The 17,267-nt window shown below is 42.5% G+C and overlaps 1 protein-coding gene across 1 annotated transcript; it reads left to right on the top strand.

The window, feature by feature from the left end:
• The first annotated feature begins 1,114 nt into the window (after window positions 1–1,114).
• Window positions 1,115–1,660, top strand: LOC120684404. Its single transcript, XM_039966272.1, has 2 exons — window positions 1,115–1,444; window positions 1,540–1,660. Exons 1-2 carry the CDS (start codon window positions 1,147–1,149, stop codon window positions 1,566–1,568), a joined length of 327 nt encoding a protein of 108 aa, XP_039822206.1. The 5' UTR covers window positions 1,115–1,146; the 3' UTR covers window positions 1,569–1,660.
• Window positions 1,661–17,267: the final 15,607 nt, after the last annotated feature.

Genomic DNA, 17,267 nt, shown 5'->3' with positions numbered 1-17,267 from the left:
ACTAATAATGTAGATTTTTTTTAAGCCAATGTTCATGTTTTATAGATTTTGCAAAGTTTATAGTTCATATATGCTACAACTCATATTCCTCCACCAAGTTTCCCTCATGTGTGACACTTGGAGTTACTAATTTTTCTCTTTTTATTGCAGAATTATAAAAATTGGAGATAGCTATGAGTTGCAGATATATCATAGTTTGTTTTCATCACAGTGCAAAAGCTAGATTTGTAATAAAAACTAGTACAATATACTTTATTGTCATATTTTCAAAGTTTTGTTTGTACATGTACTCCTTGCCTTATCATTATCTATCGAGCTGACCTCATGTTAAATATAGTTGTATCTTGATGTCAACAAATGAGTCTTTTTGTGATTTCTTCTACATTCCCAATTGCCTACTCGTGATGATATCTAGTGCCACATTCATGGCACTTCGTGAAAGGGAAACAATACGCAGGGCTTCTTTGTAACACTTAAATTGTAACATTATTTTGTATGTGTTACTAAATACTACTATCCTTGTAACACTTTAGGTGTAACATTACTTTTGTATTACAACAAATATTTTCTGTATCACATTTTTATAGAACATGTGCAATGTGTTACAACAGTTATCTGTAACATATAGTTTTGTGTTACTATTAAACTTCTCTGTAACACAATGATGAATGTGTTACAAGAGTGTGTTACAGTATCCATGTTTTGTAGTAATCTCTAAATGTATGGCGTCGCAATATCTCCAACAGACATGCTATTTATTTATCTTCTAATTTCTAATCCATGGAATAGGGATGTATGGAATGTATGTATCCTCTTGTGGACACTTGTTCGATGTCTGGGTTTGATATGTGGTTATACATCTCCAGCAGACATGCAATTCTTTTTAAATCTATACAATATGAACAGTATGTCAATATGATATAGTTAAATATTTGTTGGGGTTCCTTGTGGATAGAATTCGATATCTCTTTGTATGATATAGGTGCACATCTAAAGCAGATGTAGTATACACATCTGCGTCAACATTACGATTAAGGGCATCCCCCGACTGATCCGAGCCTATATAAGCCCAACGATCCCACCAAAAGAACTCACAGAAGGAGCACACATCTCGTGTACCACACAAACACAACAAGCTATATATCCATGGTGAAACTACTTCTGGGTTTTCTGCTTGTCCTTGCTGTTGCAGGGACAACGTTGGCCGGGGGCTGCGACGGGGACCGGGAGGACATGATCCGGGAGTGCAAGAAGTACGAGATGTTCCCGGCGGAGCCCAAGATCCCGCCGTCGGCAGCGTGCTGCGCTGTGTGGCAGAAGGCGGACATCCCGTGCCTCTGCAAAAGGGTCACCAAGGAGGTAGAGAAGGTGTGGTGCATGGAGAAGGTCCTCTACGTCTCCAACTACTGCAAGAGGCCCTTCAAGCCTGGCTACAAGTGCGGGAGTAAGTGAAAGACTACTCTGCACATATATACATATAACTATATATGCTTTTTTTGAAGTATATGTAAGATTGATTTCGTATGTTTTTTTTTTCAGGTTTTACGGTTCCTCCACTTGGCCAATAAATGGATCTTGTGATCAGTATATATGTAACATGTGAGACTGTGTTGAAAATAATGTACTGTGTACTTTATATATAAAAAGTTGGGAACAATATGAATATGCGTGGAAGAACATGGTCTGTAGTAATAATTTCAATACAAATTAAAGAACAATGAATTTTCTCTTTTTCACCTCAAAAGAACAATCGTTTTTGGTATGTGACAATTTCCTCCTGCTATTATTATCTTAAAAGAAAATACTGAAAGATAATACCCTCTCTGTTCCAAACTATAAATCCTGGTTTATCTAATAAAATACATAGCTTTTAGTATGCACATAGATATCGATATACATTATGGCTAAATATATAGTATAGATTGTATATCTTGAATAGCCAATCTGTAATTTGTTAGGAAAAGGAAATGTTACGCCAGCATAAATTCATAATTCTACTGCGTTCATCAAAGATCTCATGTAAACAGATGAGCATATATAGATGGTTACCACTAGACGCACAGCACAGCAGATGAAGAGTTGGGGTAGCTCACACCAACGTAGTCCACTACCGGATTCCGCCTGTTTTCCGAGTGCCTAAGGCACACGGCAAAAGCCCTAAATGTACTCGGCAAAGACTTTACCGAGTGCCACACACGACATACGTCACACGGCAACCAAAGACTCAGCAAAGCCGCCTTTGCCGAGTGCTATTTCTCGGGCACTCGGCAAAGCTTTGCCAAGTGCTGAGTTGGCTCTCGGCAAAAAAAAAGTTAGGGGGATGGCCAAATAACGGTAACAGAGGGTTTGCCATGTGCCTGAATCAAGGCACTCGACAATGATTCAAATCTTTGCCCGATGCCTTTGCAATGATGCTTCGCAGAGAGCTAAAAGAGGTAAACAAATAATATATTTACAAATATAGATCTGCATGATTACAACTTCTTAAACCAGCCAAAAAAGATAAGAAAATAATATACACACACGCAGGTCCACATATATGATTACATAAAATCCAATTTGTAGGATAGTTTCATATACATATTGTTTACAACTTGTACATACATAATCGTATGATTCTGTTACCACCTTTGAGCTATTGCAATAAAATGAACAAATGAGTTCTCTACTAAATATACATCTTCTTAGATCTAGAGAGAACATCATATGACAGATTATACTTAAAATTCTAGAACTCCTTAACTCCTTGTGTGCATGACGACTCACCAGCTAGTCAACTTGTTATGTGAAACTGTAGACAAGCTCAGTATATATATAACCTAGACTGAAGGTCAACTGTAGTTCATCTTGAAGTTGAACTAAAGTAAGATGACACTTTCTGGTAGCTCCATCCACTGAAACGGTTTGTAGGGGCGGGCCAAAATCCATTTCTAGGGGCGGATGGCGCAACCGCCCCTACTGTTCGCTGCTAAAAATGGCGGTTTGCAGGGGCGGGTACGAGAGCCGCTCACCAAGAGAGCCATCATATGCATGGAAACCATATGTTGAAAATGACCATTTTGAGTCAAAGAATCGGTCTAGAGTTCTTGAGAAGAAAAAGGTTGTCAAACAGGTTTATGTGGTGAAAATGATGGCTGCAAAAGTATAAGTTCAGATCTGAATTGAATTAGTAAGAAGCCTATTGTTGTGTTGAGGACTTCGGCTATTGATGGCAAAGGAAAGGGAAAATTGAGTGCTGATATTTCTAGTGTCAAATCTGAACAAAGTAAGTTCAAATGGACAAAAGTCAAGAAGGAACTGCCATTGTCCAAAATTGAAGTACGACCGAGATGCTTATTCGGTTTATCAAATTGGCAAAAGAAGAAGCTCCAGAAACTAGTGTCCAGGAGTTGAAAGAAAGCAACATGGTGTGGGTTCCTAAAGGGAGCAATCGAACTCAAGGCAAGGATGATGTTCACAAACAAAATGCAACACAATTAAAGGAGAAGAGAAGGTCTAAGAGACGATCTTCAAATATTAGGTTTGCATCAAATCATCTAAATTATTGGTCAGTACATCATCCATTTGATTCACAAATGCCACATATGCCTATGTCATGGAATCCATCCTATAATTTGTTTGGTTACCTCTCATATTTTAATTTTGATCCTTGGGTTCCATACGGGCCTTTATATCAAGTAGGGTTGAAATCATATTATTATGCATATTAATTAATTGCAATCTTGATTGCTATTAATTTACAAAGCCAAAATACTTATGAGATTCTCATGATTCAGTTTTCACATGCATATTTTTTCTCTATTTATTTTGGTTATTTATACTCTTATGGATGAATTATATATGGCCGGTATCTTTATTACCGACCTTAGCAATATGTATAGCTGATGAATGTTTTGGTCATCGCGCTAAATTGGTGATTCCCCGGTGGGATTTCAATTGTCGTCATCTTCATGATTTGATGCTTGGGAGGCAAGATGTTTATAAGTTGTGTATTTTTCCCCTATGGATTTTATACTTTGTTGAATCGGCTTGAAAGAGTTGGCATTGATAATGTTTTATTTCATCAAGTGATGCTATTTTGGGAATTATAGCCGATTTAATTACTTTTGCATTAGGCCGAATATGAAGTTTTGTATTTGATCTAGAAATCTTGTAATCTATAGGTATGTATCCAAAAGTGTTTGGTGGTTTAATATTAATAGGTGCAGCAAGTAACTTAGTTAAATTAATGATTATTTGAATCACTAAATTCTTATTATAAGAATGTCTAGATGTGATATCTTGCTTTGATGAATTCATCATTTATCATACACCTAGACATATCATTAACAGAGCTAATATTTTGACACATAAAACATCTTGCTACATGATTAAAAAGGGTCAATTTCAGATGAAAGGGGCGATGTTTCTTGATGCCAAAGTGTTCTCTCTGGATAAACCGGTCCAACTGGCTCATGAGATCAGTTTGACCGGATTCTAAGACCGGTAAAACCGGTCTAACCATTTTTCCTGCTGAAAACACTAAGTCGGCTATAGTTGCCCAAAATCATAATGCAGCCAAGGTTAGTGTTTGGGGAAAATCTTTTATTGATTATTAGCAGAATTCTAGATGTATAAAGGATCCACATTTTACATTCAGTTATATTTTGATGATGAGTTATACCATCAAGATATCGTGGTTTAGTTCTTGACAATAATTTAATCTTGACCATTTGCATCTTGGTTGTGGCATATTCATTTTTGAGGCCGATTGTAGTGTTTTACACCAATAAGCAAGCCGAATATGGTTCTTTTATTCTAGCTAGAGATTTATGATTCATGAATATAAGTCTGGTGGATACTATCTTTAGCCATTCTATACTCTCGGTCTTAAATTTGGAAGACATTGTAAAGACCAATTGCCAGTGATCGCAATTTGGTCAATATGTGCATCCGTGGACATTTGAAGATGTTGGAATGATTTTTGAATAGTATTTCAAATACTCATAGCCAAGGTGGTGTGTACTCAGGCTCATATCTCACAAAGATGCAGGAACATGAGTAGCAAAGTGAAACCATTATCTTCAGCCATATCAAGATATGTGGTTAATTAGACTCCTTCATCGTTAGAGACAAGGTGTGATTTATGTATAGGTGCTTCTCATTGTTTCATTGCAATTTTGGCTATGAGAAATGTTTCTTGGTACGTAAGCTTGACCAAGAAACAGGGGGCATATGTTGACACCTAAAATTGACACAGTTAAGGTTTGCTGGACGATCTAGGCAAACCGGTCAGACTGGTCATGTAAATCGGTCAGATTGGTCTAGAAATTTTTGTGAAATTACCAATTGTACTGCACCATTGTGTAGATTTCATCGAGGCGATAAAAATGCATATATAGAACATCCAATTTAGATTCCAGATGAGAAAGTTATGCCTCCAGGAAGACCTGCACCTCAGTCTAACCGGTCAGAACAGTCCAGGGGCGGTCAGACCGGTTAGAAGGCACCGATCAAAAAAGCCCAATATGAGTTAAGAGTTGTATTTTGACACGTGATATAAGTGTTTCGACACCTAATGGGTACTAACCTTCCCACCCTATAAATATAAAGGGCTATGGCCGATTGAGACACATCCAATTGAACAAATCAACTTTGCATCTACTTTTTACCTCTCCAAACCATAACTCTTCCAACCTCAACATGTTGTTTGTCTACTGACCCCTACAGCCATAGATAGCATCTAAGGCTTGCTGGTCAACCTAGGGCACGTCCAACGATGTTCACACCCCGACGGGGTCACTCCCGAGCGAGAGATTTAATGGCCTTTGCTAGTTAGCTCATAAACTAGTCGTTCTTCATCACGTAAGCGCGTTGGTTATCCTTTGCTGGTTTGCTCGTCAACCTCGCCGTCGTTCACCACATAAGTTTTATAGTTATCCCTCTCGAATGACAGATTTCGGTGAAACTCTAGAAAACCAGTTTGACCATTTACTCAACCAGTCTGGCCGGCCGGCGTGATCGTGCTGCCGTCTGACCAGTTTGCAACTCGTACGCTCGAGTGCTCTCATGTGTTGATCGAAATTTACGTCAACACATAGCTTTTTGCAGTATAGGTCTAACATCTAGAAATTTTTGTCCATTGTTGACGGCCATTATTTCCCAGTTTGACCGTCAACTTCTCGTGGATAAAATGAGCTTCACACTATGTTCCATACATATTTTGCTTATTTCTAACAAGTGCAACAAGTTTTGGATGAGTTGTGGTTACAGAAACTAACATACCAAAAATGAGGCAAAATTGGAAAAAAAAACCCAGGCCGGCCGGCCTCACCTAGGCCGGCCGGCCGGCCTAGCACCTCCACTATGTGTGCCCCGTCTTTGGTACAGGAGCGAAGAGACATGTGTACAAAGCCTTTAAACCAAGGATTGCAAGTTGGTTTGATCAAATGGACTGAAAGGCCTAGCACATGGATTGAAGGGCCCACCTGCAGCACTTACCCCGATCTTTTGGACCGGAACCACCTCTCTGGACTTCATACACATGTTGTTCAGCAAGCCAGTGAAATGGAGGGCCGAGACGTGCCAACTCCAGGCCGGCCGGCCTACAAATTTCAGCGTTGAAGCCAAGCAACCCACACCGACACCAGGAGGAGATCAGGAGTGTCCACAAGAAAGGCGGTTGCAAACGGAGGAAATCCCAGGCCGGCTGGAATAGGGGAGGCCGGCCGGCCCCACTTTGCAGTGTCTCGTGCTCAACTTCACGTGGAAGCTGCGTCAACCGACCCTCTTGCTTACACCTGACACCTCGCGGCCAAATACCGACCTCTAGCTAGTATAAATAGACCCCCCATCCTCTCACTTAAATAGACCCCCCATCCTCACTTGTGAGACACATCAAAGGAGTTCTCTCTTCTCACTTTTACTTTCTAGAGTAGGTTAGGTAGTCTGGGAGTTAGAGTCGAGTCGAGCTTGTCTCGGGATTCCGGAATCGTCACCGGAAGTCGGTTATAAGCTCTTGTATCTTTTCCTTTGACATTTATCAATATAAGTTATCTTCTTTATCTTTTTGAGTCAGCTAGTCTAGAGAGGCTAGCTCGATAGTTTAGAAGTGTTTTAGGAGTCTTTCTCGCTCGTTGTCCTCCCAGCTGCTTATCTCTCTAAGGATTAGAGTCTCCTGTGTTAGACGGTCATCGTGGCTATTATCTTATCTATCATATCAGGCTTACCCCCACTAAGTTAGTCGGTTGATATCTCTAGTAAAGTTTGTCATTCGATTCTTTGATACTCTTTAACCATAGTCCTTCCCTGAGGAAAATTATGATACCCTGGAATACTCCAAGGTGAAGTGCTATAGCGTTGATTGTGTGCGCTTGCAGAATTCATATTCTATTGAGCATAAGAAATGCCAACAAGCATTTCTGGTGCCGTTACCGGGGAAGCAATTGGCTAAAGATATCATCGAATAGTTTGATAAAATTTACTACTTATCACCGGTAATTTTAGTGGGATTACCATTGCTCTCGGTATCTTTGTGATTTCTGCAGAGCAGTGCAGGACTAGAAATAATTGGGTGAATTGTTTGACGCATAGTCATCCTACCAGAAGAAATTTTCTTAGGACCAAGGCTTGACAACACCAGCTTCAATACCCCTGGCTCAGAAGACACTCCATGAATTCTCAGCCCCGTCTAATAGCCATATCCCTGCTGGACTGAACAATGACCAAGTCACTGATGGCTTTGAGATAAAGACTGGGCTTGTCAACATGGTTCAAGCAAGTCCCTTCTGCGGAAAGGCATCAGAGGATGCCCACGCTCATCTGCAGAATTTTTTGGAAGTGAGCAGCATAATCAACCCAAAAGGCACAATGATGGATAATGTTGTCTTTGACTGTTCCCATTCTCTTTGCTTGGGAAAGTAAAGATGTGGTTCTACACCTATAAGGACACGTTCGACACTTGGGATGCGTGCTCCAATGCTTTTCTGGTCAAGTACTTTCCAGTGGGCAAGACCAATGCCCTTCGGAACAGGATTTCCAGTTTTGAACAACTGCAGGACAAGACAGTCCCGGAAGCCTGGGAACGTCTTCAGGAATACATTGCAGCATACCCACACCACGGCATGGAAGAATGACTTATCATTCATAACTTCTTCCATGGCCTGAACCAGTGATCGCAAGATCACATGGACACAGCAGCGGGAGGAGCATTCCTCTCTCTCGATGTTGCATGAGCTAAATTGCTCATCGACAAGATTGCTTCCAACCTGAGTTAGAAGGGAGGTAGGCAGCTGGCCCATGCAAAAGAAATACATGAAATTGACAATGTAAATATACTGGCAGCCAAGATGAATCTTCTCATGAAAAAGTTGGAATCTCCACACGAGGAGGTTAACCAGATTTTGGAGTCTCAGATGACATGTGAGAAATGTGGCAATACTGGACACTCGGGCAAATCCTTCCCATTCACTCAAGAGGACGAGAACTCCATTGGGAACAACACTCCCAATGACTCAGATTGTCATCCTCAACAAGGTTGGAATTCTAAGCCCGACCTACCCTTCGGCCAACAGCAAGGTAACAATTTTAATAACAGTTTTCAGCCCTCGCTTAAAAACTTCATGAACGGCCAAAAACAAATGAATGACAACATTAGTGAGAAATTTCTTACTAATGATAAAATTCTTGAGTCTTTGGCTATGCAACTAGATGGGTTTAAATCTGTTGTTAAACATCAGTTGAGTTTCAACAAATTGTTAGAAACTAAAGTAACTCAGCTGGGCTCATCCTGCCTTAACCATGACACGGGGAAGCTATCCGGGCAACCGGAAGTGACCCTGAAAGAAAATGTGAATGCGGTAGCTATGCGGGAAAGACAATCCGCACAAAAGTCACATCTTCCGCAGGATGCAGGTACACCATCCTGCCTTAACCATGACACGGGGAAGCTATCCGGGCAACCGGAAGTGACCCCGAAAGAAAGTGTGAATGCGGTAGTTGTGCGGGCAAGACAATCCGCACATAAACCACCTCCTCCGCAGGATGCAAGTACACAGTGGAGGACTGTTGGTGTCTCTTATGCTTAATCTGAATAGGTATTCTGCAAGCGCACAGAATTCACTGGTGTAGCACTTCACCTCGGAGTATTCTGGGGTATCGTGAAATCCTCAGGGAAGCACTATGGTAAAGTATATCGTAAATTGTAGTGGCAACCTTTACTGAGTTTATCAACCAATTAATTCAGCAGGGGTAAGCCAGATAACGGGTAGGATAAATGACCAGTCTATGACCGTTTGACACACAGGAGATTCTATACCTTAGAGAGGTAGCAGCTGGGAGGACAACGAGCAAGGAAGGACTCCTAAAATACTTCTAAACTACTGAGCTAGCCTCACTAGAACTAATCTAAGCCTCTATCTTGATGTTGGAACCAGAAGCTTACTTCGGCGGCCTAAGAGAAGGGCTCAGACAGGGATGAGAAGGGAGCCCGACGTCTTTCGGCAACTACTGCTATGAAAACACCCAACCGTGGTGGACTACGAGGGACGGACAAGGTTGTCACCACTTGCCGCCTACCACTGCGGTGGCGTGGGGTGGAACACACTTCCTAGCTAGCACTGAGTCAGACACCATGTCTGCTCTCGGTACTAGGATTTCTCTTGTGGCCTTCAAGAGAAATCCCCCTCAACATAGTGAACTAACTTGCGTTACAGTGGTACGGGCGAGAAAACCTGTAAGACTAACTCCGACAAAACAAGAAAGAGCACTTAAACTGAACAAGAGGTAAAACTTACTCCCACAGACAAGTACTAGTACTTGGAAAGATAAATAACTTGTGGAAAGTAAAGCCGACTCAAGTAAATAAAGAAGATTACTAATATTAAAATAGTCAAAGGAAAAGATACAAGAGCTTATACCGAGCTCCGATGACGACTCCAGATCCCCGAGACAAGCTCCAGTCGACTCTAACTCCCAACTACTAACCTACACTAGACTTGAGAAGAGAGAATTGCTCCTTTGAGTGTGTGTTTACAAGTGAGGGGGAGATTGCTATTTATAGGCTTCCAAGGTCGGTAGAAGGCCGGTAATTCAGGTAGTGCCCAGTGTACGCAACTGTAGTGGTGGTGCTTAACTTCCACATGAAGTCGGGAGATGAGACTCTGCAAGGTGGGCCCAGGCGGCCCTCCCTAGGGGTGTGCCATCTAGCCACCGACCACCCGTGGACGGCTCCTGATCTCTCCTGGATGTCGGTTCTCTGGGTGGTTTCCTCAGATGCTTCCTTCTTGGGCCGGGCGGCCTGCCTCTGGAGCCCCTCGGCCCTTCATTTTGCTGACATTGCACATAAACACTCCACATTGCCTCTGGAATGGGTGGTTTCCCCATTTGACGATCTTGGCACTGGCATGTGGGCCTTTGGGTTGAACCTTGTGCCTTCCGAGTCCACCAACAAGATATAAGATGTTCATCTTGTTCTGGAACCTTATGAATGTGTCACATTGCTCCAGTAAGAATATTGGAACCATGTATGTGGAGGTGTCAGGCCGGTCGGCACAGAATGTGCCGGGCGGCCATGATTTTCTCTGATTTCGACCATCTTTGGACAGTGGACTCTTGCAAGCACAACTCATACAAAACATGTGGAACTTATTAGAATTAAATAAATTATGCATGGAACATGGTGCAAAAACTCAATTTATTTCCGAGAAGTTGACGGCCAAAATGTGAAATAATGGCCGTCAACAAAGACCGTAACCACCAGGAATACTGATGCTGAAGACGGGGTGCTGGAGGAGGCCGAAGAATCCAACACCATTGCTACCTAGGAAGACCCCGTGGAACCCCCTAGAACTTCACGGGACTGTCACGATACAACCGCCTTACCGTTTCCAGAGCGGAGAAGGAGGCCGATGGCCGACGAGCAACTCGGCAAGTTCGTTGAGGAAACTAAGAAGTTTTATGGCAACATACCACTTCTTGATACTATGGAGGTTTTCACATACACCAAGTATCTCAGGGGTATCCTTGGCAATAAGAGGGTCCTGCCGACCACCGAGGTCGCTATACTCAGTCCTCTCTGGGAGAAGAAAAAGAAACCAGGATGCCCCACCATCACATGTTTCATCGGAGCTCAACACTTTAAGCACGCTCTTTGTGATCTGTGAGCAAGGATCAGCATCATGCCAAAGGTAATTTATGATAAACTTAACCATCATGTGTTTGCTCCTACTGCCATGTGTTTGCAGCTAGCAGACCAATCAATTCATGATCCCGCGGGGATCGTCGAGGATATTTCGGTGAAAATACGCAATTTCTTCGTCCCTGTTGATTGTCATTCTCGACATGGAGGTGTACACTACGATCTCTCTCATATTGGGGAGGCTATTCTTGAGTACGGAAAATGCACACATTGATGCGGGAGTTGGAGTAATCCAACTCAACATCAATGGGCAGAAGGAGAGATTCAGTTTCAGACCGAAGGATGAAAAATGCTCACAGATCAAAAGTTTCAACCGGAAGGAGTCCGTGAAAGAGCTGGAGAAGCCGTATTCCCTCATCGAATTTGTGGAGAATCTTTGAACTCGAGAGGAGATTAAGGTGTATAACCAACGGAATGCGAAGTGGAATATCCAATGTAGGAATTTTCTGGAATTTGGGAAGAAAGAGATCGGAGTAACTCTACCTATGGCAGAAGAAAGTGTCGCCACCAACGTCTCCATTAGGTGACGACGACCGAACCCAAGGTATGGATAGTCTCGATTAGGATGAGAAACTCGAGCCCTTGCCGTGAGGTACGTGGTAGTTATCCATTCCTGCATTTGCATATAGGATAGATTATCTTCTTGCATAGTTTTCCCTTTCACATCATGGCATGTCTAGATTCTCGCAAATGCATTCTTTTCACTTTACATTGCATATAAAAAAAATCGGCCAAGATGGCAAACCTATTGAGCTTCATTCAAGCTTGGTGGGGGAGGGGGGCATTTTGTCCAGGTAAGTCATCTGACATGTCCTTTCATCTTGTGTCCTAAAAAAATAGTTAGTTTAAATCATTCAAAAACTCAAAAAAAATGAAAGTATAAAAAAATAAAAACAAAAACAAAATAAATTAATTAAAACACAAAAAAATGTTTCATGCTTTGAATAAAACTCCCAGCTTTTATGTGTGGAAATCCGTGTAAGCTCTTATCATGGAAATGATGTATAATTGCTCTGTCCATGCTTTGCAAGTGCCTTGTTTACAACTTTTTACTCTCCTAGTACTTGAACTAGTTGGCACATAAGTAGTTCCACTAAAATCTGGTTTAAGTGGGAGCATGAACTTGATTTCCTAGTCTAAGTTGTTGTGAGATTTGAGATGGCCCGAATCGAATAAAACTGCATGCTCTAGTAGGGAACCTCTCGGAATTTCTTTAAAATAAAATATGGTAAAGAATTTCCCTTTGGTTTACATATCCTACACAAAGCCATAACATTGTATCATATGAACCTATATAAGCTATCTTGAGTTATTTTGAGCTTTGTCGAATGGTGAGTCCGTTCAAGGAAGGCACTTGTCATCTACCGATCTATCTCCTTTGTGTACCTATTGTTTTGCTAGCCTCTGTTGACACCATTTTTTGGCACGTGTCAAAGGATTGGTGAAGGAAATGGATACAGGGTTGGAAGATGGCGATGTGCATGGCAGGATCAGTCGTGATTTGGTACCGTTTTGATATATTGGCGCTTATGGATGGATTTGGTACGAAGAGGTCTCGGTTTGGAAGGTGTCGTTTTGTTTATTAGGATAGTTTTGTTGCTTTAGATAGAATCATGCTTTTGCCGTAATCGGCTAGGACTGTGTTAGCGTGGGGTAAAAATATGAGCCCTCCGGCTATTGTAAAGATTGATACACATCCAACAGACACAAATTTACTCTACTTGCAATTTACTTTCTCGTTGGCGGCTTCACCATCTTTTTCTTTTCCGTGAGTTCTTTCAAGCTGATCAAGGACGCCTCACATTCGAGCAATTTGGTTTGCTGGTAAGTTTTTGTTTACCGAGTAAATCTGAGCTTTAGCTTCCGGGGGCATCGCTGTGGCTTCATTCAGATCTATTCAAAATTTATCGAATTTATCTAAGCTTTGATCTCGGGCACATCGCTATTTTCTCGTTTAGATTCATTGACAAACTACCCGGTTTAGTGATTTGTTTAATAGGTTGTAAGCTCCTTATTTATCACGATAAATCTTGTAAAGCCGATTAGATTGATCATAAGCTTAGCTTTGTCCAGTCCATACATTTGTGGGTTTGTACACTGTTACTTGGCACGTGTCGGCTTTAGATCTAGCTGTCTAGTTGCTTATCGGCATAGGCAGCTCATTGTCGATCCCTCATAGATCGCTTTTATTACACATTTATCATACCCGATCTATTGTCGTCTTCTGTATCGGCAGGGCTTTGCCGATACCCCGCGTAAGAATGATTCGGAAATCCAGTTGATACACTCTTGAATTTGACTGTTTGTTGTTTCCTTGTCAATTTATAGGTCAAATTGACTGACACGCCTTGGTTCAAATCAAGTGCAGTCCGGGCTTGGCGAACGGGGCTCTTGGGCTTGGTGTGTGATCATCTCGCGTCAACACATCTTTTGGCATGCCCGGTGGGACAAAAAACATCAAGATGTCAACTGACAGGAAAGCAGAGTTTTCTGAGCATAACTAGATCCCAATCGACAAGGATAAGCTGAAGGAAGAATAAAAGGCAGAACTCCAGGCGATCGTGGAAGCTTTTGAGCGGCAGTGCCTCTTATCCTACAGTACCAATAGAAGTGGAGAGGTAATCAAAAAGTACAATTTTCCTACTCTTCCACCCTACAATGAGTCACAGAAGGAGGACAGGATGATACATCAGATGAATTAGGCAATTGGACATGCTTTTGTGAATCATGCTCCGATCATGGCTAACTATGTCCACAACGCTGTGCTCAAGACACTACAAGACAGGGGAACACCTGGCTTTGTGGGACCGGCCTATCAACAGGCTGGTCAGATGGTCTTTTCTCCTACTGGATCGGCTACTGGGACATCACAGATTCATCCTCAAGCTCAGGTAGATGAGGGTGTCATAGATGCACAACCGATTAGTACTGTGGCGTCAACTCAGTTTCCTCCTGTGTACACCAATTCCACGCCAATGGCTACATATGCACAGGGAAGCTTCATGTCAGGATACCCAACTGGTTGGGATCCTACTACTGAATTTGGTATGCCTCCAGAATACATGATTCCATCTCCAACAGGGCAACCAAGTACGTCGGCTTCTCAGCCGATGAATCACCAAGTCAATGCGTCGGCTCCATAGCCGACCCAGCCTCAAGATACCGCACCGGCTTCACAGTCGTCAGTTACACCTGCATCAGTGCCTTCGCCAGCAAGCCCAAGCAATGTGTCGGCCCCATGGCCGACACCTCAACAACAGAATCTGGCAATGGTACTGCAGCCCAAGTCTCCTACAGAAGTTCTAGCAAATACGATTCCCCATGCCAATGGAGTCACCTGGGTTTTCCATGATCTTGCGACTGGCTTTGTGCATCACGTGAATGTGCCCAACATACCTCCTATGGCACAACAGCAGCCTAGTCAGAGGGCAACATAGAGAAGTTATGGTAATGAGATGGTGCTCTACCAATCGCCATCCAATCAATCCCCTCAGTAAGTCACGCAGACCGCATCGGCTACTCAGCCGATGACCACACCGAATGTCCAGCCAGCATCGGCAGCTTTGCCGATGACTCCACTAGCACCACAGGCAGCATCAGCTGGTGGTCAACAGATTGACTGGGCATCCAAGATTGCTAAGGTGATGAGAAAGCAGTTTGATTTAAAGCCAAAGCAGCAGAATCTGATGTACAGAACTCCATATCCAGCTGCTTATGATCAGTTGCCATTACCCCACAAGTACAAGCTTCCAGATTTCACCAAGTTTTCTGGAAAGGGAGAAGTCTCCACAGTGGAATACATCAACAGATTCATCATATAGTGTGGAGAAGCAGCTCAGAACGACACATTGAAGGTGCGTTTGTTCTGAGATCTGGTGGCTCTCAATGTAAGCAGCGGGATGCAGTGCTTCCTCAAGAGATTCAGAGAGAGTGCCCTTCAGAGACTTCAGGATGTTGCGAATAGGCTCAGCATCTTGAACCAGTTGGCCAATGTCTTGATTCAACAACTGTAGAATTTCATGGAGTTTGGCCTTGGTTTCTTCAGATAGTGGAGCCGATTCTGCTGATAATGTGGCTTCATCCTCTGCACCGATGGTCCTAAGTTGAAAAGAAAACAGACTGTTGTCTGGACTGTCTTGTGCTAGATCAAGGAAGAGAGAATGTTAATTGAGTATTGCCCTTCTGAATTTCTAGAAAAATGAAAAGTCTTACTTGTATCAGAGGAACTTCATCGATGACCAGTGCAGAAGAGGATGCAAGTAGCAATGCTAGGACACCAGAATCAGGAAGAGCGTCTTGAGGGATAACTGATGATTCTTGCACGACAGTTGATGTTTGCTGGATAGAGAAACCGATGTCAGATGTAAGATTGAATCAAAAGAAGAAAATGGTTATGTTACCTGAACTGGTGAAGCGGTTGTTCTAGTTCTCTTGGAGGGCAGGCGTTGAATCTGGTGTGAAAATACAAGTGTCAGATGCATATCAGAAGGTGATGAGTATAACAAGTAAAATACCTGAACTATAGGAGATGATTGTGGGGCGATATCTTAGGCATCCTCCTCGTCTGTATCTTCGGCAGCTGTGTTTAGAATGCCGAGTGATGTGATTAGTAAAATGTGCATTATAATCAGGAAAAGGGATTGAAAAGATTACCTTCTGAAGGAGAAGAGACGACGTCTGTTGGAGCATCGACATTTGGTGCCGATGCAATGGTTAAGATCTGACTAGAAGAGCCTTGGGTCTTCTGAGCTGTTCTTTTAGTGCTGGTCATCTTACATTTTTTGCCAGCAACAACGTCAGCAAGGGTTGATGCGTCATAACCGATGAGAGGATAGTTAGTTGGTGGAGAATATCTGATCGACTGCCCGCTTCTGCTGATCGTTGGGGGTGAAGTACCATCAACCTATTAAAAGGGTTTGTCAGAATGCAGGCAAGCAGTATAAGGTGAAACTGCAGCAAGAAAAATTTATGTGTTTACCTCATCATCGGTACTTTGGTAATTTTCATCCAAGGCAATGCAGTAGATCTTTAGTGATCCACGGAAGAGGTGTTCTTGCCATTCTGACCACCATTGTGCAAAGGGTATGGTGGTAAGTGGTGCTATTTGCCAATCGGCTAGCTGTGTCATGTCGATGACAGGTTCCAAACTCTTCAGCCGATTGTATGTAAGAGCGTTGCCTATTGGGTTTCTCGCCTGCACCTTGTCAGCAAAGTAAAGAAGAGGCGGTACTTGAACAAATCCCAATTGCCTGGCTACTATTGATGGATAACAGAATTCATAGCCGATGGCGCTCTTTCCAGAAGTCAAGTTGGCAGGCAGAATTCTTGGAGATATGGCATCTCTCATTATGTTTGTGGCTCCTTCATCATCTCTCCAGGAATCAAGGCTGAATTTGAAGGGGTTTTCGTATTCCTTATTGTCATCATGGTACGCAAACCAGATGGTGGAATTCTCGGTAAAACCATTATAGAAACATTTGAAGAAATCAGTTTTGCCAAAAATATTGGAGTTGTTGGTGATCAAAATAGCTGCTTCGCTGAAGGAGGTGCAACGGCGAGTGATTGGGTCTTCTTCTTCGTCAAATTCTTCTGATGGGAAAGACATTTCTGACAGCCTGATGCCCATGGTCTTATGCATGTACATGTTCAACCATAGATGAATGAACCACCGTGGACCTCCTAAGTTGGAGATTGGTTGATCAGCCTTTAGCTTGGCCGATACTTGATGGAGTAAGTGGTAAATTGATCCAAGAAGATGTTTCCCAAGAGGCACTGGGTTTCCACTGGCTAGGGTTTCGGCCATCTTCAATGTATTGTTGGTTGGTCCGGTTGTTTTGCCACAAAAGATGAATTTTTCCAAACACATGTTGAGGAAAGCGGTGTGTTCCCTGACTGTCACAGAACCAATTTTCATGTTCTCGGTGACATATCCGCTCCAACCACCGATGGTTCTGGTCTTTATCTTGAAGAAAGCTTGGTCTAAGAAATTAAAGGATCAGTCGGGAGCAGTGATATTTAGACCAGTCAACATCATGACATCTAGTAAGGTTGGAGTCATTGGGCCATGACCAAACAAGAAGGCATTGATGGC

This window comes from Panicum virgatum, chromosome 8N, assembly GCF_016808335.1.
Source record: "Panicum virgatum strain AP13 chromosome 8N, P.virgatum_v5, whole genome shotgun sequence".
In the NCBI taxonomy this organism is placed as follows: domain Eukaryota; kingdom Viridiplantae; phylum Streptophyta; class Magnoliopsida; order Poales; family Poaceae; genus Panicum; species Panicum virgatum.
This window is presented reverse-complemented; position numbering and strand designations above follow the sequence as displayed.

Bases quoted from the DNA above. Each gene is read 5' to 3' on its own strand.
- LOC120684404 (XM_039966272.1), top strand. From the start codon at position 1,147: ATGGTGAAACTACTTCTGGGTTTTCTGCTTGTCCTTGCTGTTGCAGGG. The intron at 1,445-1,539 runs GTAAGTGAAAGA...TTTTTTTTTCAG, and splicing joins GCCTGGCTACAAGTGCGGGA to GTTTTACGGTTCCTCCACTT.